This window comes from Stigmatopora argus, chromosome 15 (assembly GCF_051989625.1).
Source record: "Stigmatopora argus isolate UIUO_Sarg chromosome 15, RoL_Sarg_1.0, whole genome shotgun sequence".
NCBI lineage: Eukaryota > Metazoa > Chordata > Actinopteri > Syngnathiformes > Syngnathidae > Stigmatopora > Stigmatopora argus.
Window position 1 is genome coordinate 1949622 of NC_135401.1, and position 27616 is coordinate 1977237.

Consider the following 27616-nt stretch of genomic DNA (forward strand, 5'->3'; position numbering starts at 1 on the left):
CGTCCTTAATTTTCATTCATAGACGTCAAAATACATTTTGTTTATCATTTTATCTGTTTATCTTTTCTCAATTTTGAAATAAATGACCGCATTCTCTTGCGTTATGACATTTTGTCTTTGTCACCTTAAAGTTTCGTGCACGTCAAGTCTAATTTGTGCGCATATAAGCCGTACCCTCGATTCAGTCATTTTTTTTAGTTACAAATACGGCTTATATGCGAGAAAATACGATAAGTTCACTTTTTGGCCCCAAAATAAAGTGATCCGGCCCACGTGAAATATGATTGGCACCGGCGTGGCCCGCCAACGTTTGAGTTTGACACCCCTGGCGTGCGTACGGGCGCGAGATATCAAAAGAGGTCGTGGTTGTGTGTGTGTGTTGATGCCTGAGTGGAAACAAAGTACACACGCGGCGGGGAGGACAAGCACAAAGTCGTGATGGTCGCAAATGGCCGGAAGGAAGTCTGTCGTGGTGGGGGGGGGGGGGGGGGTCTTTGATTGGGCGGGTTGTGGGATGCCAATGGCCTGGAGTGTGCGAGAGCGATGAGGTAAAGTCTTGGCAGGCGTGCTGGTCCTCGCGCCAGACGCCGTCTCTAGGCGTACATGGTCAGCTGGAGCCACTGCGGATGGCAAAACCCCCGCGTTTTAGCCGCGAAAGGCACCCAAATGTGATCGTTGGCTCCCAGTTGGAAAAAAAAAAAAGGACGTGGCCATCTTACCTCGAGGACGCAGAGCCGGATGGTGCCATCGCCGTCCTGGTCGAAAGCCTGAAACGCCCCTAGAGTTTCAAGCGGATAGAAAATATGCATTCTTTATTCTGCTCCTAAATTGCTGCCGTTCTTCCCTCTCCCCAAGTGTCGTATTTTCACATATCAAATTTAAAGAAGGGACGATTAGCAGGTCTAAATGAGGTCAAATGTGGTGAATATCATGTTAAAATGTGATAACTATGGTGTAAAAAATGAGAAAATGATCTAAAACTATGATGTTAAATAAAAAAGTGACAATTGTCAGGTCTTAATGAGGTCTAATGTGATAAATATGTTAAAAATGTCGTAACTATGGTTTAAAAATGAGAAAATGGTGTAAAAACATGATAGAAATATCATCAAATGAAAATGTTACCATTATCAAGTCTAAATGAGGTCAAATGTGATAAATATGGGATAACTAGGATGTAAAAGCATGATAAAACTATCATATTACATTTAAAGAGTGACAATTGTCAGGTCTAAATAGGGTCTAATGTGATAAATATCATGTAAAATGTGATAAGTATGGTGTAAAAATTAGATAAAAACATGATTATCAAATGAAAATGTTACAATAATCTTGTCTAAATGAGGTCAAATGTCATAAATATGGGATAACTGGTGTAAAAATGAGAAAAGTAAGTAGAAACATGATAAATATAAAAGAAAAAAATGACAATTATCAGGTCAAAATGAATTGATATGTGATAAATGGTGTCAAAAAAATGTGATGTAAAAACATGATAAAAGCTGAAAATGATTTCTCCACTTGATCAAATATGCAAATGAGCATCTCCAGCCCAAATCCCACCCAGTCGGGCCACGTTTAAAGAGCCACTAAAATGGCGTCCTAGAACTTACTAAACATGGCCTCCAGACGCACCAGGCAGCTGACGAAGCTGTCCAAGTCCACGTTCATGCTCTCGTTGGCGTAGCGCATGCTGATGATGTCGTACAGCTGGTTGTTGAGGCGGAAGCCTGAGTGGGACACAAGACACATGACTGCGCAGTGACAAAAAAAACAAACAAAAACAAAACAAAAAAAAGTCACAGCGGGGGGGTGGAGCTTGGAGTCGCCTCGGGCCAGGCCGACGCCCCCTACCCGCGTCGTTGACGGCGTTCCTCATCTCGTAGCTGTTGATGCTTCCCGACGGGTCCGGGTTGTAGTTCCTGAAGATTTCCTGCGGGGGGGAAGAAGGCTGAGTGTGGGAGGGCCGGTAGGGAAAGGAATGTACGCGCTTGCTGACCTGCCATTGTTTGATTTTATTCCAAAGATGGCGGAACTCCTGAAGGTTGAGGCGACCCGTCCCGTCCATCTGAGATTGCGCAATTTAAGGATGGGATGGAGCCAAGGGAGGGGGGTAAAAAATGTTGGGGTTGCCCCGCGGGAGAGCCCGTTGTAGCACCTTTGTACGTCAGTAATATATTTTTTATTTTCTTATACAATGGCGGCGTAAAAGCAGATCTTCAATTGATGAATTTCTTTCCTATCTGCAATTGGGTCCCCCTGCCCCAAAATGGCGCCCTCTGTGGTAGATAAGGAACCCTAAAATGCCCCCAAACCAACAGGAAGTCATTTGGAAATGCCCCAAAATGAGCAGGAAGACCCTCCAAATCAATAGAATGATCTGAAATTGAGCAAAAAAAAGACTTGCAAATCTCCTAAAACAGGGCTGTCGGAATCGGGTTGGTTCGCAGGCCACTTTGATGTCAACGAGGGCCGGACCATTTTAGATATAATATTTAGATTTTTTTTAAATAAATGGATTAAAAGAACTGGATTAAAAGCCCTGAATATTCAGTTTTTTAAAGATCTAAAACAATGTTTATTTTAGCTTTTTTATATATTTTTAGATTTTACAAAATGATTTTTGAACTAAAAACACAGAAAAAATGGATTTAAAAAATGACAATTATTGATTTAAAAGGGGGAAAAATCAGGAAATTTAATATACATCTATACTCTTCATTTGAATTTGATCCTAAAACAAAAAGTCGGCACTCATCATTTACTTTCTCGGGCCACACAAAATGATGCGGCGGGCCAGATTTGGCCCCCGGGCCGCCACTTTGACACCTGTGCCCTAAAATGACAAAAAAAGTGTCACAAAATGGACTCACTTCCCGCCATTGATAACAACAGAGGTCCAATTGCCCGTGGAGTCCGATCTCTCAGTGCCATTGACGGCGCTAGACGTCCAATCCCATCCTCTAGTCCTAATATTTATGCATCTCTCCTCCTAAAAACTCATTGTTTTTTTACAATCCCATCGGTCGAGATAACGGCGTCCATCGGACCCGTACTCGGCCCGTTTGGGCGCTCGATACAAAGGATACGTCCATCAGAGCTATCATGCTCCTGCAGCTCTCCAGGCTGAAGCCGTCCGTGGTCAAGTTCTTGTCTGCAGCGCGTGGACACGGCCGTCATTTCTCCTTCCGGTGGACCTTATTATTTCACGTTATATTTGACGCCAAATGGATTCAAATCACTCACGTTTGTCCACGATCATTCGCAGGACTTTTCTCAGCTCGTTGGCCGTGATCTCCAAGTCCTGCACGGAGGGGGAAGGCGGTTGTCGTCAACGGATGCTTGGCGTCCAATCTCTTTGGACTGGAAACTGTAGTTTTATTGGATATACCGATCCAAATTTGGCGCTATACAGGGGTCCACCTGTACTTGTGCACTTGCTTGTTTTTTGTGGTTTTTTTAGGACTCACATCTCCCGCAATCTCCTGAAAAATATTCTGGAACTGCCGGTCCTCCTCGCTCTCCTCCTCTGCAGAGTTTGGCACCGGCTGGTCACGTGGACGGAAAGAAACATGCAGGACGCCATTGGTAAAAATGGCAGACAATCTTGAATCCATTTGATGATTTAATAACAGTAAAACGGTCAAATGTGAACCTAAATGTCATTTTTTGGTCCAATTCCTTCATTCCTTTTCTGAACTGCTTATCCTCACAAGGGCCGCGAAGGGTGCTGGAGCAAATCCCAGCCTCCAAGGGGAGACCCAGAATTGGAGACCAGCCAATCGTAGGGCACGAAGAGACAAACAACCCATCGTAGCTAGGGGCAATTTAGAGTGTTAGCCAGTTAGCTTAGCATCCATGTTTTTGGGATGTGGGAGGAGAGCGGAGCACCCGGAGAAAACCCACCCAAGCCCAGGGAGGACATGCCAACTCCACACAGTGAGGACCCACCGTGGAATCGAACCCACGACCCCAGAAATGTAAGGCCGACCCGCTAACCACTGGTTTCTTTTATGGTCAAATTAAAAAAACAAACATAATTAAAAGAGACGACTCACCACCGGATGGTCAGCCTCGATCCGGTTCTCGATTTCCCTAAAGAGAAGATCGACAAATTAGCCATCGCCATGGTGACCGACCACGACAACAAAAAAATCACACGCCGGCCAATCGGCTCACTCGCTGAATGCTAAAAAAAATCAGCTGTTTACGATTACGGACGGGATTTCCATTAAAAATGGATCCGCCCCCAAAAGAGCAACGTCCCGCCATCTCGTTAACATTCCCCCAAAAGCCCCTCGTCGGAGACCCATCGTCGTGGCGACCACTCACTCTGACGTGTTCCTCTTTTCGGAGAAGACGCGCAGGATGAACTCGCCTTCCTGGTGCGGCTCGTAGGTGGACGGCACGATGACGTACTCGCCGGGGCTCAGGCGAAAGCGCTGGGTGACCTCGCGGAGGTTGATGTAGGACTTGCAGCGCGCCTTGGACGAACTGACCAGGAAGAACTCTTTGGACATGTGCTGCTTGTTGCCGTGCATCTGCAACAGGACGGAGACCGCTCGCGTGGGAACTCCGCCGTGGGCCCGGCGTCCTCGCGGGGGCGGACCTACCTCCTTGGGGACCTGCCAACCAATGGTTAACCATCAGATCCGCTGTAGAAGCCCGTTCTGGCTAATGTTGCGTCCAATCGACTTCTGCCAACCCGAAACGAGGGATAATAATTTCTTATCATGGGGTGCCCTGGCCAAGGAGTGGTTAGCGCCCCGGCCTCGCAGTTCTGGTGTCGAGTGTTTGGTCCCTGGTGGGCTCTGACTAAGTGGAGTTTGCATTTTCTCCCCGGGCTTGTGTGGGTTTTTGTCGGGTGCTCTGGTGTCCTCCCACATCCCAAAAACATGAATGCGAGGCTAGCTGGCTAACACTCTAAATTGCCCCTAGCTATGATTGGTTGTTTTTCTCCTCGTGCCCTGCGATTGGCTGGCTACCAATTGAAGTTGTCCCCATAGTTACCTGGGATAGGCTCCAGCACCCCGGCGACCCTGGTGAGGATAACTGGTTCAGAAAATGAATGAATGGTAATTGAATGGGGAAAAATTCAGGGGTTCTTCATTTGTGCACCCCAATAGATGGCGCCCAGGGCTTTATTGCCCATTGCCAAAACCGGCCCCGCCCCCTCCACCATCCACTCCGAATCCGTTCTCAAAGTTTTAATACTTATTTCTTTTGATCATTTAACTGCCATGTTAGAAGCGCTATTTTTCCCCAATAAAGTGCGGCAGACCTCGTAGATGGCGAAGCCGATGGTGAACAAGTTGGCGCCCATCCTGCGCTCTTTCCGCCGATTCTTCTGCATCAGAGCCACCACGAAAGTGCAGCCCACCTCGTTGTCCTCGGGGTCGTCGTCCTCCTCCAGCAGACGTAGGCGGTACTGTGGGTTGGTCCAGAAAGTCTCTGGGGGCGGGGCAAAGTCATACATGTGATATCTACAGTAATCCCTCGATTATCGCGGTGAATGTAGACCAGACATGGCGGTGATAAACGAAAAAAACGCAAAGTAGGGTCACCCCCATTTAAAAAATACCAAAAAATATTATTATTATTAGGTTCCCGAGCCCCGATTTCGACAATCCAATTTTGGGTCTGAGCGAATCAGGACCAGACCTCCTACCACAGTCGTAGGTCCGTCGTGTACCGGGGTAATTTCTGCAGCCTCCGGCCGAGCACCCTCGAACCCAGCGGCCCTCGTTGACGGAGACGGTCCACTTGTGGATCTTGTCGTCCTCCAAGGCGTCCGGGGTCAGGTTGCAGATCTCGATCTTGGTGAAGTTCTTCTTGAAGTCCTCAAAGGACATCCTGGAAAAGAGCAATGGGAAAACTTCTAAATGTGCTGAGCAAAAACTTTGCTGTCGCACCACGTTACCAGAACTCGCCGTCCTCTGCGCTCTGGTGTTGTAGCTTCTCCTTCTCGGCCTTGGAAAGCATGGACCACTCCTTCGAGCTGAAAGAGAAGAGTCCGTGAAAGCGGTCCGTCGTCTAGAACACGCCTGGGCGATCCGGTTCTCGAGGGCCCACGTGGGCGCAGGTTTTCGTTCCAACCGATCCAGCACCGACGGTTGAACTTCGAAGATACCAGATTGGTGGGAAGGTTTCCTTGGAACGAAAACCTGCACCCACTACGGCCCACCGTGAAATGAAACGCCCAAGTCTGGTCTAGATTCTGTGCCAAAAATTCTCCCGCGGGGACGCTGACTTGTCGCTCCAGGGTCCGTTCCACTCCACCTGGCCCCAAGGGTTCCTGAGACGCACCAGGCGCACTCTGGAGTCCCTGTGCTGCGAGGCCCGGCACTGCGGGAGACCCAGACCAAGGGTCAACTCCTGAGACCTTCTCCAACAACACACTCCGGCCCTCTTACCTCATCCACCGCCGTCACGGAGTAAGCGTGGCCTTTCACCAGGCCGGTGGAGGTCCGGGTCTCGAAGCGAGCGGGGACCAGAGACTGTCAATGCATGTCGTTTGTGTTCAAATAATTTTTAACATGGTTGTTCTTCCCAGATACAAGCCAGGTGGACTCACGTCAATGGAGCAACCCATGAGGGAACCTCTCTCCAGAGCCTTCTTCATGATCTTGTAGAGGTCTTTGGGGGCCTCCCTCATCTCGTAGAACTCGGTCACCCCGCCCGTAAAGTCCTCCATGGCCTCCGTGGTGTTGCCCCCCTTCAGGGCTTCGTAGGAGCCGTGGAGTCTAATAAGGCGGTGACGGTTCGGTTTTTTTGGACGACTACAAAAAAAACGGTAAGTCCAGTTCATCTGGGAGACTCACTTTGCGTAGGCCTTCTCCAGCAACGCACTCCAGAACTCGTTCCTCTCCGCCGACTTGGTGAACACCAGCTGGTTGTTGAAGGTCGGGATGCGGTCGTCGATGACCACGTCAACCCAATCGCCATAGCGCCAGAACTGCAGGTAAGGAGCAGGATACAGGTGGGCCGTTTGAACGGAAATCAAGACCGAGGGTCTCCAGAACCTTTCGTCAGCCCACCTGGAAGTGAAATATTCCGGCGTAGTCTTGGATGAAACTCTGGTCTGCGGGAACCACCCGGTAGAGGAGTTTTTCGTTGAGGGTCAGGCAGGCGATGGCCGCCAGGAGCCAACAATCACCTGCGTGCAAGGTCAGGTACATCACAACGGCGGTGGGAGACCAGAACCAGCAAGGGTCCAATCTCATTGAAAATATTCACTTATAAATTTGTTGATATTTTCTGCTAATAGCTGAGAATAATGAAAAGAAAATAATATTTTTTTCTTTTGTCCCTTTTGTTGACGCGCTCAGCAATGAAGTGTTTTTAAGTGGGCATTAAATGCCCCCCAAATGAAATAGTTTGCGGTCAGTTTTAAGTTTGTTACAGTGTTTTATTGTTTATGACCCACTAAAACTAGCTTCCCAATATGGCACTAAAATGCAGCCATTGTTATGAGGACTACTAATAAATATTGTAGCAATGTATTTTCAGTTTGCAATCATCTTTCATTATAATATGGTTACGCTACTCTGTTTTAAAAAATAAAAAATAAAAATATTTATTTGTTTCTCGTATGCTTCCTTGATAGAACACCTGTTGCCCTTCACAAAATGGCTGCCGTCACAAAGAGAAGACGATGTGAACGAAGACGAACGCAGTAAAGGTAGAGAAAAAGTATACTAAAAGTGAATTTAGATTTCTTTTGTCAAGTGGTAAATCTTAGACATAATTCCTGGTGTGTTTGGAGCCAAAGAGCGTTTTTATTTCGCTCATTTAGCGGTCGTATTTGCGATATTACAGCCTGCGCTTTAAGTGGTACTGGTATAGAAATGTAAATAAACGGTAATTACAGTAAGGACTTGAAGTTTTGTGAGCAATGATATTGATATGAGCATCTTTAACGATGTTAGCGTTGTGCTAGGCTGGTAAAATAGGGAAAAGTAGGCTAGCGAACTTATATAAACTATTAACAAAAGTGGTTAGCACGCGAGTTAAGCTAACGTATCAATGGGGAATCACGACATTGAATGGGCTCTCGCAAAGTGTTTTTTCTTCTTCCCGTTTTACAAATGTAATTAAGCTGTGTCTCACCAAGCCGTGATAGCAATTATTTAACATGTAATTAGGTATGTATTCAAAACATAAATATATATATAGTATATTTTTGTCTAAAAACCTTGTATGAGTACAACACGACCAGGTATCAGTATCTAGTATATAGGAAAAAAAGGTATCACTGCATAGATCACCATTCATATATAAATAAAAAATAATTGATATAATTATGTTAAAAAATTGAACATACCGAGATCTCCCTGGCAAATGTCGGTACGACTGGCTCCTCCAACGATGAATTGTGGGTTCTCGCTAATTTCCTGCACAAAACACCATTACACCAATTATTTTGTCTTGTTTTGGTCATCCGAACAACTGTTAATACACCATGTAAAAATATCTAACTTACGGTAAGTAAGATTTTAAGTAAATATAACTTGAATGCTATTTTGTGTAACCCGAACTCATCAAATTAATATTTGTAAACATACACATTTGACTTCAGACTATTTCACAGAAGTCCACTTTTCGTGAAAACATTGCACTAAACTATAAATAACATTGTCTTTTTCGTTTTCTGTCAAGAATGGGTTCATCTGAAACTTGAAATTCAGTCAACCTTTGAATTTGAATTTTTTACAGTAAACGTTACATTAACAGATACCTGTTGTTCTCCATTTCCTTGACATTATTACTCTTTTTCAACAAAATTCCCCTAGAAAATGCGACCTACACTGTATTGAAACCCATGTTTTATTTTTCCCAGTGAATTCTCGACCGGCGCGACTTCTACTATTCTGAAAACTACGGTAAACTACTACGCTTCATCCTAATCATCCTGCATGGGTTGATCACCTCTCAATTTTACCTTGGGCCTCTTCCAGACGATGTTCCTGACTTTGTTGGACTTGTGTCCGAGCTCCCTGAATCCCAGCGACTCGATGTTAGCCGGGAAGGATTGGTCTTCGAAAAGCATCCCACGCCGACTCAACTCGAGCCGCAGGGCGCCAAAGTCCTGCCCGTTGAAACGCAGCGGCTTGTTCAGCGTCCCCTCGCCGTCGCGCCGCTCTCGCTCCCGGATGAGCCGGTCGCAGAAAAATCCAGACGGTGTGTAGGGCATCTCGTCCCCACTCGCTCGCCTTCCGTGGCGTGAATGTATGTGTGTAAGTATGGGTTTTTTTTGTGGGTGGGCGGACTGAAGTGTCCGAGGCGGACGGACGGACTGGCATAAATCCAAAGAACAAGTGCCTGATTGGCTTGGCGCGGCGGTGACGCTCCGACAGTGTTCATTCAAGCGTATTGTGAATGCCGGCGTGCGGCGGCGGACGCACAATGGCGCGTGGGTCATTGTTGGGTGGCACAAAGGCCAGAGGGCCGCGCCGGAGGCCATCCAAAGCATGGCCGCCGAATGCCCGCTGGATGCCCTGCCTCAGCAGAAGGCATTCAAGCGCCTCTCAATGGAGCTCAGCGTCGAGCAGTCTCAGCAAGAACGCATTGGGAGCGCCGGACGACATTTTGTCTTGGAAAAAGGCAAAATGTGGGGAAAAAGTTCCCCCCGGTCCAAACTACATCGAGGCAGAGGGGGCGTTTAAAGTAGTGGCATGGGATTTTTTTTTTTACAGCAGTGTTACCCAAACTTTTTTGAGCTGCGGCATACTTTCTGCATTGAAAAAAATCTCGCTAACAAAAACGGGATTTGTAATGCAGTAATCCCTCGAATATCGTGGCTTCACTACATTGTTTTTTTTCCTGGGGAAATGTTTTTTTGTTAATTATTTTTATTTTTTGTAAATTCAAAAAAAAGTGAAAATCCATGCCAAAACCCACAAGCGGAAGCCACGCCCCTGTCCTCCGCTTGCTACTAGAACTCAGCACTGAAGTAAAAAAATAAATACATAATTTTCAAGTTCATAAAAATGTGAAAATCAACACTGAAACTTGCAAGCGGAAGTGAAAGAATTTATTATTATTATTTTCTTAAATAGGGGTGGCATTACTTCGCGTTTTTTTGTTTATTGCGGCTATGTCTGGTCTACATTAACCGGTATAATCGAGGGATTACTGTACAAGCTTTTGTAGATGTTTTTCTCCCATATTACACCATTTATTTTCTTGAAGGTGAACACCGTGACAGGAAGTCAACATATCTGGATATCCCAATCATCATCCAGTCTGAGGTCCAAGTTCCCTATGCAAATACGCCCTTGTTCCGGATGGTACCGGAACTCAGCCGCGTGGCCCTTTTCCTCCCCGGCAAGGTAAACCTTCACCTCTGACGGCTCGCCCCGCATTCCCAAGATATCAACCGAGCGCAACGCCACGCCGCTCTCGTAGTTCCCCGGTTCCCCGGCAGCTCTCCTGTGCGACACAGTTGCGGCGTGGTGACGTTACGAGTCACGGGAGGCGACCGGGAGGCGGCGTAACTCACCGGCACTGCAGCCGTCCCGCCAGCATGTGGAAGGAGCGCAGGCAGAACTCATTCTTGTCACGGTACGAGAAGCTGTGGCCGTCGTCCACGTACGCTTCCCCTTTAGCGGCACCCTGGATTGGACAGAAGCGAGGCTAGTCAATGGCTCGAAGCGATCCAGCGCTCTCCCTCCTCTCACCTCAGCGTCCAAAGCCACCGTGAGGGCGAAGGGCGTCTTCCAAAGGTCGGCGGTACAAGTCCCGACCGCTGTGGCACGGCACACCGTCGTGCCGCCTCGCTGGAACACCGGAATCTGATCGGGTGGGTACGTAGCGACACTTAGTTCTTGAAAGTTAACAGTTTAAAACGCAGCTTAAATCCATTCCACCGGCCAGTCTGATACCCCAAAAACTAATTTCCATCTTTAGTCCCTTGTGTAGGTTGAAGATAAACCATGACAAATACTACACACCCACATGTAGCGACAGCGTTGTGATCACAATATGGCCAGGCTTTAAGATGATTGGCCAAGAGGTTCAGAGATGGGAGTTGACGTATGTTAATTGCTATTAAGGTGCCTTGGCTAATTTACCACCTTTTTAAGGGAACTACACAGTCACCTCTAGAGCCAGCCCTTGTTGATGTGCTATAATTTTTTGCTACAAAATCTTGTAGCGGTCTTGATACTTGCCAAAGATGTCACGCGATTAGTTGCTTAATCAATATTTTATTTAAAGTCCTACACTGGGATCCACACAAATCCTTTACCGTGTTTAAGGTAACCGGCAAAGTCTTCGTCCCGCCTCCCCGGTGAACCTCCGCCGATTTGACGTCATACCAAAGCTGAAATACCAAGACCAAAACTTCAATTCACCAACCGCCAACTCTGGGATCAATACTTGACGCTACCTGCTCCGCACCGGGAAAGACGACTTGGAGTTCGGTGACGCCGGGTTCTGTGACCGGACACGCCATGAGCGCTTCTCCTGGATTGCAGACCAAAAGGAATCAGAAGAATGAATCCAGCTTTTGCAAGAAACCGCAGAGGGTGGCATTACCCAGCATATACTGGCGCTCCATTCTGAAGATGCTCTTCTCGTGAGGGAACTCCATCCACAGAGGCCTGAACATAGAACCCAGTTCTGTAGTCACCATTATTATATTTTGGATCTAGTCTCACCCGGCGGCGGCGCTAACCTGAGCACAGGTAAGCCATCAATGTGAGCTCGGTAGAAGAGCGTGTACCAGTACGGTAGCAAGCGATACCTGGGAATGTGGAAGCCATTTTGTTTTTAGTGGATTCCTAATGAGACCAATGCCAAAAGGTCAAAGACCATGTTCCGTACCGGTCTTCAATGACACTTCGGACGGCGCTGATCACGTCCTCCTCGAAGAGCCAGGGCTCCCGCCGCTTGGTGTTCATGGACGAGTGGCCCCGGAAGAACGGTTGAAGGCCAGCGGCTTGATACCAGCGGACCAGCAACTCGGAACCCGGCTCGGGAATGAAACCGCCAATGTCCGCTGCGAAGCAAAGGATTAGTAAGTTAGCAAATTGGGAATTGTCAACGACATTCTCCGTCTTCCAATCGACCCTACAACTGTCAGAGTTCTTGGACTTACACCCGCAAAACGAGATGGCCGTTATGCACATGGACAGAGACATGGGGATGGAGATTCTCAGGTACTCCCAAGTGGAGAGATTGTCGCCAGTCCAAACGGCACCTGCACGACAAACCGACGTTTATCTTGGGAACGGAATCCGCATTTTTTTTTTTCATACCAAGTCTCTGGGTCCCGGCAAAGAAGGAACGGGTCAGGACGAAAGGTCTCTCGGAACCGCCGGAGCGGGTCATCAAGCCGTTCACTGTCGCTAGATGCTAGGAAAGATGAATTCCATCAATTTCGCAACCATTAAGGCTCCAAAGAATTTGAAAAGTACCGTATTTTCTCGCATATTAGCCGCCTCCGCGTATAAGCCGTGCCTCTGTTTATCTTTTTTCTATTTTGAAATAATTGACCGTATCGGCCGCATTGTCTTGCGTTATGGCGTTTCGTCTTTATCACCTTGCAGTTTTGTGCATGTCAAGTCTAATTTGTGCGCATATAAGCCGTACCCTTGATTCTGTCTTTTTTTTTTTTGAACGACAAATACGGCCTAATATGCGAGAAAATACGGTAACACAAATTTACAAGACAGATCGCTACTGTGTTGGCGTAGAAGAACTCAAATTGTTTTCTTAGAGCCTCCGGCATCACAGAGTTCAACGTTTATTTTTTGTTGCTCATACATGTCTGCGAAGTCAATATTTGTTTGAATAATTTTACTATTTTTTTTTCCCCTTCACCTGGTGAAAACCATACAGGTTGTGCAACTCCCGGTGTTCCCAGCCTCCGTATTGGACGGCGTCCTTGGGTATGGTCAACTCGGGCCCGGAGAACATGGTGGGTTCGTTCATGTCCAGCCACACGTGCAAAGATGGCGACCACAACTGCGTCAGAAAGGAAATCCCGGAATCGGAAGGTAACAAATCTTTACGGGGAAACTTAGTGTGAGCGAATTGCCCCAATTCATAGCTTTGACCAGATGTGGGGAAACAGAAATTGCCAATGTGTGGTTCAAAACAACAACTTGAGAAGATTATTTTCAGTCCAACCTTGTATCGGTCCAGGTTAAAACACTTGGCGTACCAGGCTCGGGTGTGCGGGCTGCTAAAGTCCGGGTAATGGGATTTTCCCGGCCAGCAGTCGCCCTGCTGTATCCAGCCCTCCCTGTCCATGACAAAATGCGCTCCGTCCCGCCCTTCTCGGTACAGCGACCAATCCGGATCGATCATGATGGGGGGATCGATGATAACCACCAACTGGAATAGGAATAAACATGGATGTGCTGAGAAGAAGATGGGATTCTAGGACTAATAGGACAGTGAAAGTATTGCGAGAATGATTGGTGGTTGTCAGAATGCCCGATGTTTTTCACATTACATCCCCAAAGAAGAAAGCCCGGTCTTCGAAGGTTCAGGGAAAAGAAAAACAACTATCGTGGAGTGAGTCCCTGTAATCGTAAAGACTAGGAACTAGGACCGCAAACTTGGGTCTACAGACCAACCAGGATTGGGGATCGCCAACTGCAAGACGGATAGAATTATGAAAAAAGGCCAATAACCTTGCGGTTCTTCTCCTCCAGGCGGCGCTGTAGCTGGGCTGGGTCAGGAAATAGCTTGGGGTTCCAGGTGAAGAAGCGCTTCCCGTCCGTGTGCTCGATGTCCAGCCACATCACGTCATACGGGATGCGGTGGCGGTCGAAGTTGGCGTCCACCTCCGTCAAGTCCTCCTGGGTGTCGTTGTCCCAGCGCGAGTGGTGGTAGCCCAGGCTGAACAGAGGAGGGAGGGTCTGGAACCCTGCACCGGGGAGTAGCATTTAAGACCACTAATTGCTAGCTCCCCAAACGAGGGGTTCCGGGGACAGCGGCCGTATCACGGCAACGACGGGTCTACCAGTTAGCTCGGCGTACTGGCGGTACATCTGCGCCGGACTCGGGCCCGGGAGAATCATGCAGTCTATCACCCCGCTCTCGGACAGCCAGTGGACGTCGGTGTAGGGTAGCGTTTTGTCGTCTTCCTGAAAATGAAAGAATTGTTAGAACTTGAACAGAACTACAGGCTAGCACAGAGTAGTAGGGATTAGCAAGTGACTAGGACCAGGACAAGAGACTCGTATGGCCGTGCCTGGCTGTAGTTGACGTGGACAAACGAGTCCGAGGCGTTGAGCCAAAAGACTCCGAGAGTCCGGTCCGGCTTGTGGGCTACCAAGAAAGGGACGCTGCCGTAGAGACCCAGACGGCTTTGGATCTCGTAGGCGAACACGTCCAGGTTGTACAGTCGGTAAGGTTCGTCATCTCTGGCACGAAGGACGGAAAATAGTTGGAGTTAAAGCATGACCTTGTCAGGACAATGTTGCCATCAAATCTTTGAGCAGAATCAGGTTAAATCTGTCCTGGAACAGCATTAGCGTACGCCAACCAATCCCATTTAGGCGTAGTCTCACTTTTGTATATTTTGGCTCATTTTGGTCATGCAATTTCTGTGTATGGTTTAGGTTTATCCCTGACCCGGACCTGGTGTCTGCCAGACGGAAACTGTCGGCGTGTTCGGGGATGCCAAACACATCGTGGAATCCGTGGAGACGTAAATCAGCGCCAATGCTAGTGGGGCCTAGAAGGTAAAACACAAAACAGCACGTTTTGTTTCTTTTGGCCCCTGATTGGACATCTATCATCCTTCAGCGAGACCTCATTTACGCCAAAATAAAATCCCAACCGTTGGCTTTGACGTCCACAAAATTCCGGAAGGTCTCACTCCACAGGTTGTCCTCATCCAGCTGAGAGACAAAGGAGAGCATATCCATAAAAGAATGTCAAATTGGTACGATTCAGTGTCCTTCTCTGACCTGGCTCACGTCCGCCTCCGCCCTGGGAAAAACACACCCAAGACAAACAAAAGCCCGTTAACGACCTGTTAAACGAATGCTAATGACTTTGAATTTACAATCAGGCAAAGAAGAAAGCTCACTCCGTGGAACGTTCCCGTAGGGTCTCGAACCACAGTTTGCTTTGCGGGTTGAACGTCGCCACCGTCCGGTCGTCACACAGGAGCTCCAGGCGAAAAGGTAACCGCCAAACGCGACACCCGTAGAGCCCCGAGGTCCACGTGAGCGTCACCGAGTCGGCTCGCCGCTCCTTCACTCGCACCCTGAGGTCAAAGACGGGTACGATGACGAGAGACGGACCATTTTTTTTGTCATTTCAGTCCACATTTTCCTCACATTTCACATTTTGGCTCACGGGTCAGCACATCGGGGACCCGGTAGCGAGGTTTGAGGGGCTTCAATTCGTCAATAACCAATCTCAATGTGTCGTTTTCGCAGGGTGACACGTTCACGTGCAGCCTGTTCTGTGGACAAAAGCCAACACCCATCTGTAAAATTGTCTTTTGGACCACGCCCGGCCGGGTCAACTGTGCTGGGACAACAACGCTTCAGGAAACAGGTTTTTACATCAACGCATACCATCCAGATGGAACATCAGGTTAAAATATAGCCAAAGAATGCTTATACTTATCACATTTTCTGAACCACTTTATCCTCACTAAGGTTGAGGGGGTGCTGGAGCCTATCCCAGCTGCCTTTTGGGGGACACCCTGAATCGGTGGCCAACCAATGGCAGGGCTCAAGGTGACAAACAAACAATCACACTCAGGCATAAGGGCAATTTAGAGCAGGGGTGTCAGACTCGGGTTAGTTCGCAGGCCGCTTTAATGTCAACGTGGGCTGGACCATTTTAGATATAATATTTAGATTTTTTTATTTTTATAAATTGATTAAAATAACTGGATTAAAATCCCTGAATATTCAGTTTTTATAGATCTAAAACAATGTTTATTTTAGCTTTTTTTAAATATATTTTTAGATTTTTCAAAAGGATTTTTGAACTAAAACACAGAAAAAAATGATTAAAAAATTACAATTATTGATTTAAAAGTGGGAAAATCAGGAAATTTAATATACATCTATACTCTTCATTTGAATTTGATCCTAAAACAGAAAGTCGGCACTCATCATTTACTTTCCCGGGCCACACAAAATGATGCGGCGGGCCAGATTTGGCCCCCGGGCCGCCACTTTGACACATGTGATTTAGAGTGTCCAATCACTCTACCATGCATGTCTTTTGAATGTGGGAGGAAACCGGAGTACCCGGAGAAAACCCACGCAGGTCCGGGAGAACATGCAAACTCCACACAGGTGGAATGACCTGGATTTTGAACCCAGGTCCCGCACTATGAGGCCGACGCGTTAACCACTCAACCACCGTGCCGCCAGAATGCCTATTATTTTATTTAATAATTCACGATTGGTCTTTTCGTCGATGTCGGACTTAATACCTGCATTTTTGCTTCCAGTAATTCGAAGCGAGCTCCTTTTTCAGTGAGGATGAGGGTGTCTAAAAGGGCTTGGTACTGCATTTTGGGACCCTTGGTCTGCCGTCTTGGGAAAAACAAATTCAAATTTTAATTGATTCATGAAAGGCTTTTAATTTGTTTAACTAGCAATAAAAAAGACACAAACATAAGTCCGTTCAGTGCGGAGAAAAATTAGTTTGATATACTGTAAATGTCATATTCATCTATTTTCGCACATTAAATTGACAGTACAAACACAAAAAAAAATGTATTTTCCCAACCTAGAAATATCAAAAATTCCCTAAATATACTCATGTATTTTTCCCCATTCAATTCAGCGTAATGATGAATAAAACCAAATAAATATAATATTTAATAAAAGCGACACACCTGTAAAAAGCAATGTCCTGGCTTTTCATAAACTTATGTTTGCCGTCACCGCCTGGCACGCCACTGTGGAACAAAAAAAAAAAAAAAAATCTCTTTTTTTTCTTTGCACTGCTAAAAATAATATGCATAAGGTTGGTTTTAAATGTCATATGTTATTCATAGTAAAAGGTCAAAATGATACCCTGGAATGGGTTGTTTGACGTCCATCATGTCGAGCAGAAGAAATGTTCACAGATCCAACTTCATCGGCGTCTGCCAATAAATTTAATTTTCAAATTTTAGATCATTTGTCATAATAAAGGATGTTTGTCTGCCTTAAATCCCAAGAATCTCAATTTTTTTTTTCTTGAAATGAAACAGTTCCGGTATACATTTCAAAATAAAAGCCTATAATTAAAAACATGTAAAGGAGACATCTCATGATCATAGTTAACTTTTGTTTCAACCCGTTCATGTACAAATTATGATTTTTTAATACCCTTACTAAAACGTGTATATATATATATATATATATATATATATATATATATATATATATATATATATATATATATATATTCATATGAGCAAAAAATAGTCATTTGCCCTATTACAAGGTTAAATTGTTAAAAAATGTATTCGCCAAAGTTCTTATTATGTACCTTGCAGTAAACGAAGCTCGTCGTTTGTCTCCCTCTAGCGACCGCTCTGCATATCGCCTACATCCGTGAAGAAGGGGGAGGAGGCGGATGCTAGAGCCCGAAGCTCCGAAGCCCCGAACGGCCACAGGAGCCACCAAAGATGCCTAGCAACGCAGCGCTCTCTCTCCGCTTTCTCTTGCTATTGACGGCGGCTTTCCCCCCCGGCAAAGCGGCGGAGGTTTCCGTGTGGAATGTGGACGTCAACTCGGTGGGTGTCACGCTTTTTCCCGGCCGCATTTCGAAACCAGGAGGATTTGTTTGTTAAAAAAAAAACGAAGCTAGCCTGCCAGTCGAGTTAGCTGGTTAGCTGTCAAATAATAACAGTGGCGTTTATGGGACGCGTTCTGAGCGTCTTGTTCGAGGTTCCTTCACGTTTTTAAGATTTATATGCTTATTGGTCTTAAGGGTAGAACGATTAGGTATGCTAGGAACCAGTTTTTCCTGTTGTGTGATTTGGTTTTTGCACGTAACTTTTGTATGACATCTGCCATTGGAGAGTTTGGGGCATGTCATATTTTGTTTGTTAGCTGGCTGTGTGGTTTCGGTCGAGAACTAAACTGCTGATACCACTTTTTGTTTTTGGGAAAAAATCGAAAACAAACATGTTGTGAAATGCTAAATTACTGAATACTCGACTGTCATGCAATTGCTGTCATGAATTAACTCATGATGCTAGGCATCCAATTTATTTGACAGCACTAGACGTCCAATCCATTTCACAAGGATGCATATGATTTTGATTTAAATTATGGTTTACAACTTGACAGCTGTTGTGGGTTATTATGTAGTATTCTCCAAACTCAAAATTGGAGAAAGTGGATCTGTTTTCAAATTTAATCCCATTTTTTTTTCTTTTCTTAAGTGATATATTCTCAATATTTATGGATATATGGTATGACATGATTACCTTTTTCTAACTTGCCTCATTTGTGTTTGTTTAGACACAGCACGCCGTCTTCCGGAAGACACTGTACGCCAACACCACGGTCTACATGAAATGTGAGTAAAGACAAGAATATGACATAAAATAGTTCAACATGGATTCCCGTACCGTATCGGTCATATTTATGTTTTTAAAACCTCTACATTAAATGCTGGATACATTTTCACGTCGAACGGTAATACTAGGCAGGATTTAATATTTTATGAACACTAATATTGACACACGTAGGTAAACTGGGGAAAAGTGGGCTTGCCTACTTAGCTAGGAGACTAGACATGTGATTAGCGCATAGCTAAGCTAACATGCTAATGTTTTTTCAGTGTTTTTAGTCTTTTTCATGTAGTTTGTGGATGATTAATAAGAAGTGAGAAAAGCACAATCAGATTTTTTTTAATATTTGATAGTATTTAAGTGTTTTGCTTTTTTTTTTTTTAAAAAAAAGCATGCTCTTGATACAAAATCGGTGTCGGCTGAGATTAGCAAGCAAAAAAACGTTTTTGTTTTGCTCTCTTGACGACAGTCCAAGGCGACGTTGGCGCCTGCGATCGAAACCTGGCCTTCAACGTCAGCTGGTACCTGCGCTCCTCCGTGTGCTACAACGAGATCTTCAACACGCCCGTAAGGAGCCCACCGACCGGCCGCGACCGCCGTCTCACCGCGTCCTTCCGTCTCTTTCGCAGGACAGCAAGGCCATCAACATGTTCGCCATAAAGCACATGCTCAAGGAGGGATGGAACGGCTTCTACAGCGAGGGCTACGTCTACTTTGAGAATTGCTCCGCTCTCTTCTTGCCCAAGGTCGGAGTTTCCATTCATATTGATTTTTTATCCTTATTTTTTTTTAACCTTTACTTAACACACATGGAATTTATTGAAGCCGCCACACATCGAGTCCTTTTTGACGTCTTTATAATGAGAAAAAATAAGGATGAACCCTCCCTAAACAGTCTTGACAAGCCTAAATATTAAAAAAAATATTTGAAGTAGCACCTTGTAGAAATAATAAAATAATATTTAGATTCCGTTAGTCGCCATTTTGAAGAACTACTCCGCCTCTGCAAAATGTAACCTAAAATACAAGCGCAGATGAACATTTCACTGGACTTTTTCGGCTTTTAAACTCAAAAGTTTTCATTTTTCAGGAAAAAATACTATTAATAAATATATGACTGACCTCGGAAAGCTAATATTTGTATATTAGGATGGGAAATGTGTGCCACAGCATAAAAAAAGGATAGAAAAGAAGCAGAACGAACCTTTACATAAGTAAAATGCAATTTTTCCTCATCATAAATCCTCCCAAATGTCGTCAAATTGCTTTTTCACTAACTTCCAAAATCTCTTGTCTTCCCCACCAAGGCGTACTATCCCGATTTCCATCCATACCAACCGCTTTCCAGCCCAAAAGTGAGTCTCACCCACTCGTTGTTTGATTGAAAACCCCAATTTTTGACTTTTTTTTTTTACTGGATCCAGAGCGACGCGTCCAATCAGAGCTTCGTTTGGCCAGACAAGCCGGTAAGTAGCATTTTTCTCCAAACCGCCCGGTCGCTGGTTCAAAAAGGCTCGTTTCAGGACTTGGGCGCCGTGGCCAAGGCGTGGGAGGACAGTCCCTACTTGTTCATGGTCAAAGTTCAGCCGTTATACCGCGGCACGGAGGAAGACGAATTTGCGGCCGAGCAGCTCAACTTCGCCTTCACTAGTGAGGAGCATCACGTTTGCCTCCTTAGAAAAATAACCTCATATGAATGGATATCATTTTGTTTTGCAGTGAAAGTGGAAATGAAGGGACCACATGATTATTCCTCACCGGCCGATTGGCCTCAGATGATGGTATGTACATTTATTTAGATATTCTGCTTCATGAAAAATATTTTTCATAAGTCCCAACAGATCCAAAAAGCATCAGGCAAAAAAAAAAACATAAGTAGGCACCATTTAGAGAGGAAAGTATGTACGTATAATGCAATAACAATGTGCAATATCTTAGATTGTGCAATATTTTAGAATTTACCTGGCCAGGATGTGACTTTTTATATTTTTATATTACTTATGTTTTTTTTTACTGGGAAAACGCACTTTGTGGAGTAGCACCACCAATTTCATTATACACAGCGGTGTATGATGACAATAAAGGCTTTTGATTTGATTTGAAAATGGAAAATATGTTGTCCGCCATTTGTCGTCAACAAGCTCGAACGCACTCATTACTATTACTTGAACAAAAAAACAGTTCAAACTAATTAAAAAAAACCTGTTAAACAGTCAGGTTAAGCAAAGGTGCTCCTATTTAGCACTTGTTAGCTTAACATGCTATTACTGTATTTATACAAGGCTTGAATCCGTTTATTTTTATTTTTTTGGGCAGTTCTTCATGATCATGTGCATCGTCTACGTGCTCTTTGGCGCCCTCTGGCTCTTCTGGTGCGCCTGCTACTGGCGGGACCTTCTCCGGGTCCAGTTCTGGATCGGCGGCGTCATCATCCTGGGAATGCTGGAGAAAGCCGTCTTTTACTCCGAGTACCAGAACATCCGCTACCGAGGAGATTATGGTTTGTAATCCCGTGTGGCTCGCGAACCATAGCTTTACATACCGTATTTTCTGGACTATAAGTCGCACTAGCCAAAAAATGCATAATTAAGATGGAATAAAGCATAAGTTGGACTTCCGGTTCAGGTTACAGAACATAAGCAACAAATTAACTTTTTAAAATCTTTTTTCCCCTCCGGGTTTTAGTGGAGGGTGCCGTGATTTTCGCTGAGCTGCTTTCTGCGTTGAAGCGGTCCCTGGCTCGGATCCTGGTCCTCATTGTCAGCCTGGGTTACGGCATCGTCAAGTAACAGCGCACGATGGCCATTATTCAATAGGTATTTTGTTGTACTTCTACTGTTTGCGTTATTATCGGTTTTTTTTTAGGCCGCGTTTAGGGACCACGGTGCACCGCCTGGCCGCCGTCGGATCGCTCTACCTGCTCTTCTCGTCGGTGGAAGGTGTGCTCAGGGTAACGGGTGTAAGTATACAAAAAAAGTCCAGTTCTATATTTTATCACATAAGTCGTTGATGGATATTTTTGGGGTTGTCGTCATCATCATTGGGAAACTCATTGCTTCTTAAATGAATCAATTTCATGGTCGAATAATCGTTTTGAGACATTATTGATGTAAATTGGCCATATTATTTTGCATTTTAGGTTTTAATTTGATCTTTATATCTTAATTCTAAGAAAAAAAATAAATTTGGTTTAAAGAAAACTGGAAAATTCATGTGAAATGTTTATTTATATTTAAGGGATGTAGAAAATGGATAGAAACAGTATATATATATTTTTTATTTAATAGTACTTTTATTTTGAAACCTGTTTTCATTGAGAAATAAAAATTAAAAAGGGTACATTAAGTTGTTAAAAAAATCATTTTCATTTGTTTTTCATATTTTAAATAAAATACAAAAAAGGGAAAAAAGCAATAAATATTCACTTTCAAAAGTAAAACAATACACATTCACTAACTAAATAAAAGCTGTTTAAAAATCAAAACCAAAATTGGATATTTTCAAACATCCACTTTACCTTCCAATGACACAAACGGGCTAATATTCCTATTCCGATTTTTATTTTCAATGCAAATTTTGGGATTCCGCCACTAATCTGCCATTTATTGACTATCAAAATAAGCGTTTGTCCATCGACAGGCTCCAAATCTGCTCTCTGAGGATTCTTTCAATTTGGCACTGACATTTTTTCACCCTCTTTCTGATCTCTGCAGGCTTTTTACGGTACGGTGGCCTTGGTGGCCAACCTCAGCCTCTCCCTCATCGACTCCTGCGTCATGTGGTGGATATCCTTGCCGTGACACCAACGCCAATGTTTTCGTCTCGTTCTAATTGCTCCTTGACTCGAACGCCAGCACATCTTCATCAGCTTGTCCCAAACCACCCGCCTGCTCAAGCTGCGCCGGAACGTGGTCAAGCTGTCCTTGTACCAGCACTTCACCAACACGCTCATCTTCTCCATGCTGGGTGAGACCGAATTTCCGTCCCGACGTGGGCCAGGCGCCGAGTTTTATAAAGATGAGATTAAATTAGTAGTTTACATTTTATACTCAGCCCATACTCAGGGAATTTTAATTTTGATTTTGTCCGCAGCCTCCATCGTCTTCATCGTCTGGACCACCAAAGTCTTCAAACTGGTGGACTGCCAGAAGGTCAGTCTGGTTTATTTTGGAAATGACGGGTTTTTCAGGGGAGGAAAAAAAAACACTACCGTATTTTGCTGTTTAATATACCCCCATTTAATATACCTGGGTATATTAAACGGCAGGGGTATATTAAATGGCGCACAAACGGGAAGGTACGATCCACTACGCACTCTTTATGCCATGACGGGGTGCATCAACGTTTTGCAGACTAAAACTACTTACTGCTCAGGTTAAAACTTCTTACTGCTGAATAATGTCTGACTTGGAATTTTATTGAAATTAAGTATCAATAATTATGCCCCCATGAACACCATACAAATCTTGCCCCAAAAAGCTGAGTTGCCGTTTAATATATATTAAACGGCAGGGGTATATTAAATGGCGCACAAACGGGAGGCTCAAAAAAGCAAAAATCATTTAATATACCCGGTTATATTAAACGGCAAAATACGGTAGTATATAAATATAAAACAAGTAGTAACTTGACCTGTGGTTAGCGCGCCGGCCTCACAGTTCTGGGTTCATTGCCTGCCATCTACAAACATAGACGTCCAATTCCAAAAAAATGCATTTGCGTGTGACCTTCTAGAGCTGGCGGGACTTGTGGGTGGACGACGCCTTCTGGCGGCTGCTCTTCTCCACCATCCTGCTGGTCATCATGGTGCTGCTCCGCCCTTCCGCCAACAACCAGAGGTCCCCACCGCCCATCCCCCCCGTCCGCCGTCACGCTCGCGCCGACTTTCCCCGTCCCGTTTGCATCTGCCGCGCAGGTTTTCCCACTCGCCGCTGATCGACGAAGAAGACGAAGACGAGGCCAAGGAGCCCATGTTGACCGAAGCCTTTGGTAAGGTCGTCCTTTCCGGACTTGCACAAATGCAGTCATACATGTTGATAGAATCATGACGTCATTGCTGAGCTTTGTCAAGTGGCCCGTAAAAAAAAAAATAGACCCTGGAAGGTTTACTCCTTGAAAAGTAAATCTTGGAGCAAAAAAAGTTTGAACACCCCCGCAGTAAGTCACATATGATGCCTTTCCACAAAATTGGCGTCCTCCAAGTGCAATTAGTGCATTGCAGTCAGGTGCTTCTCATTTCAGCCCAACCCCCGTCAGCTCAACCCCCGTCGGTTCAACTCTGCGTCTGTGGAACAAAAAGCTCCACCCGAAGGTTCACTTTGCCCCCCCCCTCCCCTCCCCTCCCCTCCCTGTATTCCAACCCATACAATAAAGTAGATCACGGGAGGTTGGCTCATTGAAAAGTAGATCTTGGAGCAAAAAAAAGTGCAAGTGCCCTTACTCTAAATCAATAGCATACCTGTCAACCTCTGCCGATAAATGCCCTTATAAATGATTATGATTCCCCTTACAAACACCCAAAAAACCTTACAAACACCGTACGAGTCGTACGGTGTTTGTAAGGTTTTTTGGGGGTTTGTAAGGGGGATCATAATCATTTATAAGGGCAGTTATCGGCAGAGGTTGACAGGTATGCATAAATCTTGGAGCAAAAAAGTTTGAACACCCCCGCAGTAAGTCACGTATGATTCCTTTCCACAAAATTGGCATCCTCCAAGTGCAATTAGTGCATTGCAGTCAGGTGCTTCTCATTTCAGCCCAACCCCCGTCAGCTCAACCCCCGTCGGTTCAACTCTGCGTCTGTGGAACAAAAAGCTCCACCCGAAGGTTCACTTTGCCCCCCCCTCCCTGTATTCCAACCCATACAATAAAGTAGATCACGGGAGGTTGGCTCATTGAAAAGTAGATCTTGGAGAAAAAAAAAGTGCAAGTGCCCCTACTCTAAATCAATAGCATACCTGTCAACCTCTGCCGATAACTGCCCTTATAAATGATTATGATTCCCCTTACAAACCCCCCAAAAACCTTACAAACACCGTACGACTGTGTTTGTAAGGTTTTTTGGGGGTTTGTAAGGGGAATCATAATCATTTATAAGGGCAGTTATCGGCAGAGGTTGACAGGTATGCGTAAATCTTGGAGCAAAAAAGTTTGAACACCCCCGCAGTAAGTCACGTATGATTGCTTTCCATAAAATTGGCGTCCTCCAAATGCAATTAGTGCATTGCAGTCAGGTGCTTCTCATTTCAGCCCAACCCCCGTCAGCTCAACCCCCGTCGGTTCAACTCTGCGTCTGTGGAACAAAAAGCTCCACCCGAAGGTTCACTTTGCCCCCCCTCCCCCCTCCCTGTATTCCAACCCATACAATAAAGTAGATCACGGGAGGTTGGCTCATTGAAAAGTAGATCTTGGAGCAAAAAAAAGTGCAAGTGCCCCTACTCTAAATCAATAGCATACCTGTCAACCTCTGCCGATAACTGCCCTTATAAATGATTATGATTCCCCTTACAAACCCCCAAAAAACCTTACAAACACCGTACGACTGTGTTTGTAAGGTTTTTTGGGGGTTTGTAAGGGGAATCATAATCATTTATAAGGGCAGTTATCGGCAGAGGTTGACAGGTATGCGTAAATCTTGGAGCAAAAAAGTTTGAACACCCCCGCAGTAAGTCACGTATGATTGCTTTCCATAAAATTGGCGTCCTCCAAATGCAATTAGTGCATTGCAGTCAGGTGCTTCTCATTTCAGCCCAACCCCCGTCAGCTCAACCCCCGTTGGTTCAACTCTGCGTCTGTGGAACAAAAAGCTCCACCCGAAGGTTCACTTTGCCCCCCCCCTCTCCCTGTATTCCAACCCATACAACAAAGTAGATCACGGGAGGTTGGCTCATTGAAAAGTAGATCTTGGAGCAAAAAAAAGTGCAAGTGCCCCTACTCTAAATCAATAGCATACCTGTCAACCTCTGCCGATAACTGCCCTTATAAATGATTATGATTCCCCTTACAAACCCCAAAAAAACCTTACAAACACCGTACGACTGTGTTTGTAAGGTTTTTTGGGGGTTTGTAAGGGGAATCATAATCATTTATAAGGGCAGTTATCGGCAGAGGTTGACAGGTATGCGTAAATCTTGGAGCAAAAAAGTTTGAACACCCCCGCAGTAAGTCACGTATGATTCCTTTCCATAAAATTGGCGTCCTCCAAATGCAATTAGTGCATTGCAGTCAGGTGCTTCTCATTTCAGCCCAACCCCCGTCGCATCAAACCCCGTCGGTTCAACTCTGCGTCTGTGGAACAAAAAGCTCCACCCGAAGCGGTTCAGAATATGAATGAATAAATGGCAGTGGATGCTAATTTTTCAGTGCCGTATATTCATTCACTCCTGCCACTCAAATGAATTGGACGTCTGGCGCCGTCATTGGCAACCGCTGAGTTAGAGCATTTAAAAAGTCAGATTTCATGCTTGAAAGGGTTACTCCATCAAACTAGTCTTTCCTTCTGTTTTTCAAAGAGGGCATGAAGATGAGGGGATCCAAACCGGACACCAATGGCTCCCAGAAGCTACTGAGTAAAGAGGTATTATCGTAGATTATCTTTTTTTGAGTTAAGTTAAGTGTTTAACTTACTTGACACATGTTTTTTGCCATGGTTGCGATTTCAACGCTAGGATGAAGACCTAAAATGGGTCGAGGAGAACATTCCCACCACGGTCGCTGATGTGTAAGTCAAAAATAAAACATAACATTTCAAACAAAAAGGGATTTATGATCATAATGCATGTATAATAGTACCAACAATGAAAAAGAAGCTTTTTTAACGCTACACTTGTAATATTTGGTAATATTTCAACTTTGGACATAGTATTAAAAGCAAGAAAACCAAATTACATAAAAATATGTAAATATACCATATTTGGTCATAGCGCAAACAAAAAAATAGTTATTTAAAATGCTATACAGAAAGTGAAAAAAAACTGCATCATATATCTGCATATGCATTTTTATTTTTAAAAGTAACCAACACATTTTTCTACTGTATTTAAATGAACACATTTTCATAAACCCTGAAATTTCCTTTTTTCATGCATTTTTATTTCATTGTTTTTATTGTCTTATAATGCCTACCAAAATTGGAATGTTTGCTCTTTTGGCAGAGCCCTGCCGGCCATGTTGGACGAAGAGGAGGTAAAAAAAAATTCCGCCATCTTTGGACACCATTTTACTCCTGACGTCTCTCACCCGTGTTTTTCTTTTTTGGGGGATGGTTGCAGGAAGTCCTGAAAACTAAAATGGAGCGCTCCAAGATGGAGTGACGACAAGACAGGTCACCCAAAGAGAATGTAGCGTGCGGCGGAAATCATTTTCCTCCCCACGGAAATCATTGGCTGCCCTTGACGGCCAGAGGGGTCCAATCTGTTTGAAGTGGGAGGGTTGGCTGCTCCCACTTCAAATGGATGGGAAGTGATCAACTGATGGCGGCTCATTTTGTCCTTTAAATTAAGCCAAGAGGCTCGGCAGCGGGTTAACATTTTTTGAGGCCAATTCAATCAATGTGGAAGAGTTGGCAGCAAACAACCGTTTGTTCATTTGCTGCCACATTTCCACTTTAAAATGCATCGGATTGACCATTGGACATTTACTCACGGTGGCTAATTAAGGGAGGGTCGGCACAGAATCAACAATTTTATTTTTAGACAATCTTATTTACCCGCTTAACTCATTGGCTGCCATTGATAGACATAGATGTCCAATTCACCAGTATTGGAAGGCAATGAATACATTATTTTCAACATCCTAAATGACCTGCTAAACACAATTGGACGTCTATCTTGGTCAATGCCACGAAAAGTGTTAAAATGGGTTGGCCTTTTTTTTAAAGGTTATTTTTTGTTACACAAATTCGGGTGCGCATACATTCCGTTGCTTTAACCAATCACGTTAGCATTATTATGTGTTTCACTGAAGTTTTGGTGTCGCTGTGCAATCTACTGACGCGTGTATGTGACGTCATTTATGATCGTCTCCACATCGTTTATTTAAAAAACAACAACTTTTTTTATTGGTGTTGCCACCTGTAGCGTCAAGCGGTAATTGCAAATAAAGTTTTTATTGATA

At 44.7% G+C, this 27616-nt stretch overlaps 3 protein-coding genes across 10 annotated transcripts; 1 reads left to right on the forward strand and 2 right to left on the reverse strand.

Annotated features, from left to right (window-relative positions):
* Positions 1 to 17870, reverse strand: capn3a (calpain 3a, (p94)). 8 transcript variants are annotated; one of them, XM_077620169.1, is made up of 22 exons: positions 17470 to 17870; positions 8942 to 9088; positions 8324 to 8393; positions 7038 to 7156; positions 6822 to 6955; positions 6575 to 6743; positions 6414 to 6497; positions 6251 to 6345; positions 5921 to 5998; positions 5693 to 5853; positions 5282 to 5451; positions 4614 to 4625; positions 4333 to 4541; positions 4059 to 4095; positions 3471 to 3548; positions 3247 to 3304; positions 3090 to 3154; positions 2000 to 2068; positions 1804 to 1933; positions 1614 to 1730; positions 720 to 778; positions 1 to 620 (listed from the first exon to the last, which is right to left on the reverse strand). In XM_077620169.1, the coding sequence occupies exons 2-22, from the start codon at positions 9047 to 9049 to the stop codon at positions 594 to 596; spliced, it is 2049 nt and encodes a 682-aa protein (XP_077476295.1). In that variant the 5' UTR covers positions 9050 to 9088; positions 17470 to 17870; the 3' UTR covers positions 1 to 593. The 8 variants fall into 8 exon arrangements, 5 of the variants coding, with proteins under 5 accessions (XP_077476295.1, XP_077476294.1, XP_077476293.1 ...); XM_077620168.1 differs by lacking the exon at positions 17470 to 17870 and having other exon boundaries at positions 1855 to 1933; positions 8942 to 9823; XM_077620167.1 differs by lacking the exon at positions 17470 to 17870 and having other exon boundaries at positions 1614 to 1754; positions 1855 to 1933; positions 8942 to 9823.
* Positions 10212 to 17038, reverse strand: ganc (glucosidase, alpha; neutral C). Its single transcript, XM_077620171.1, has 23 exons — positions 17010 to 17038; positions 16829 to 16891; positions 16421 to 16523; positions 15303 to 15430; positions 15050 to 15229; positions 14928 to 14949; positions 14798 to 14858; positions 14596 to 14692; positions 14207 to 14378; positions 13976 to 14099; positions 13644 to 13879; positions 13135 to 13341; positions 12826 to 12969; positions 12261 to 12357; positions 12101 to 12202; positions 11827 to 12001; positions 11678 to 11746; positions 11539 to 11603; positions 11390 to 11466; positions 11249 to 11323; positions 10680 to 10793; positions 10502 to 10614; positions 10212 to 10428 (listed from the first exon to the last, which is right to left on the reverse strand). Exons 1-23 carry the CDS (start codon positions 17036 to 17038, stop codon positions 10212 to 10214), a joined length of 2670 nt encoding a protein of 889 aa, XP_077476297.1.
* Positions 15405 to 27616, forward strand: LOC144089394 (transmembrane protein 87A-like). The gene is made up of 21 exons (XM_077620172.1): positions 15405 to 15525; positions 17508 to 17716; positions 18450 to 18507; positions 18972 to 19069; positions 19132 to 19248; positions 19810 to 19857; positions 19927 to 19968; positions 20026 to 20152; positions 20222 to 20283; positions 20819 to 21002; positions 21188 to 21287; positions 21368 to 21461; positions 22216 to 22287; positions 22360 to 22468; positions 22595 to 22653; positions 23237 to 23340; positions 23418 to 23491; positions 26014 to 26078; positions 26170 to 26222; positions 26656 to 26686; positions 26773 to 27616. Exons 2-21 carry the CDS (start codon positions 17609 to 17611, stop codon positions 26812 to 26814), a joined length of 1647 nt encoding a protein of 548 aa, XP_077476298.1. The 5' UTR covers positions 15405 to 15525; positions 17508 to 17608; the 3' UTR covers positions 26815 to 27616.

What these genes read in the sequence shown, in the direction of transcription:
- ganc (XM_077620171.1), bottom strand. Translation starts at nt 17,038, where the DNA reads ATGATGGACGTCAAACAACCCATTCCAGG. An exon ending in CGTGAGCCAAAATGTGAAAT is followed by an intron (nt 15,230 to 15,302) that starts GTGAGGAAAATG and finishes CTTTGACCTCAG; the next exon opens with GGTGCGAGTGAAGGAGCGGC. An exon ending in TGCCGGTTACCTTAAACACG is followed by an intron (nt 10,794 to 11,248) that starts GTAAAGGATTTG and finishes CCACCCGATCAG; the next exon opens with ATTCCGGTGTTCCAGCGAGG.
- LOC144089394 (XM_077620172.1), top strand. Translation starts at nt 17,609, where the DNA reads ATGCCTAGCAACGCAGCGCTCTCTCTCCGCTTTCTCTTGCTATTGACG. An exon ending in GCTCAACTTCGCCTTCACTA is followed by an intron (nt 20,153 to 20,221) that starts GTGAGGAGCATC and finishes TTTGTTTTGCAG; the next exon opens with TGAAAGTGGAAATGAAGGGA. An exon ending in CATGTTGACCGAAGCCTTTG is followed by an intron (nt 23,492 to 26,013) that starts GTAAGGTCGTCC and finishes TGTTTTTCAAAG; the next exon opens with AGGGCATGAAGATGAGGGGA.
- capn3a (XM_077620166.1), bottom strand. Translation starts at nt 9,472, where the DNA reads ATGCTTTGGATGGCCTCCGGCGCGGCCCTCTGGCCTTTGTGCCACCCA. An exon ending in TTCAGGAGATTGCGGGAGAT is followed by an intron (nt 3,305 to 3,470) that starts GTGAGTCCTAAA and finishes CCCTCCGTGCAG; the next exon opens with GACTTGGAGATCACGGCCAA. An exon ending in ATAAAATCAAACAATGGCAG is followed by an intron (nt 1,934 to 1,999) that starts GTCAGCAAGCGC and finishes TCCCCCCCGCAG; the next exon opens with GAAATCTTCAGGAACTACAA.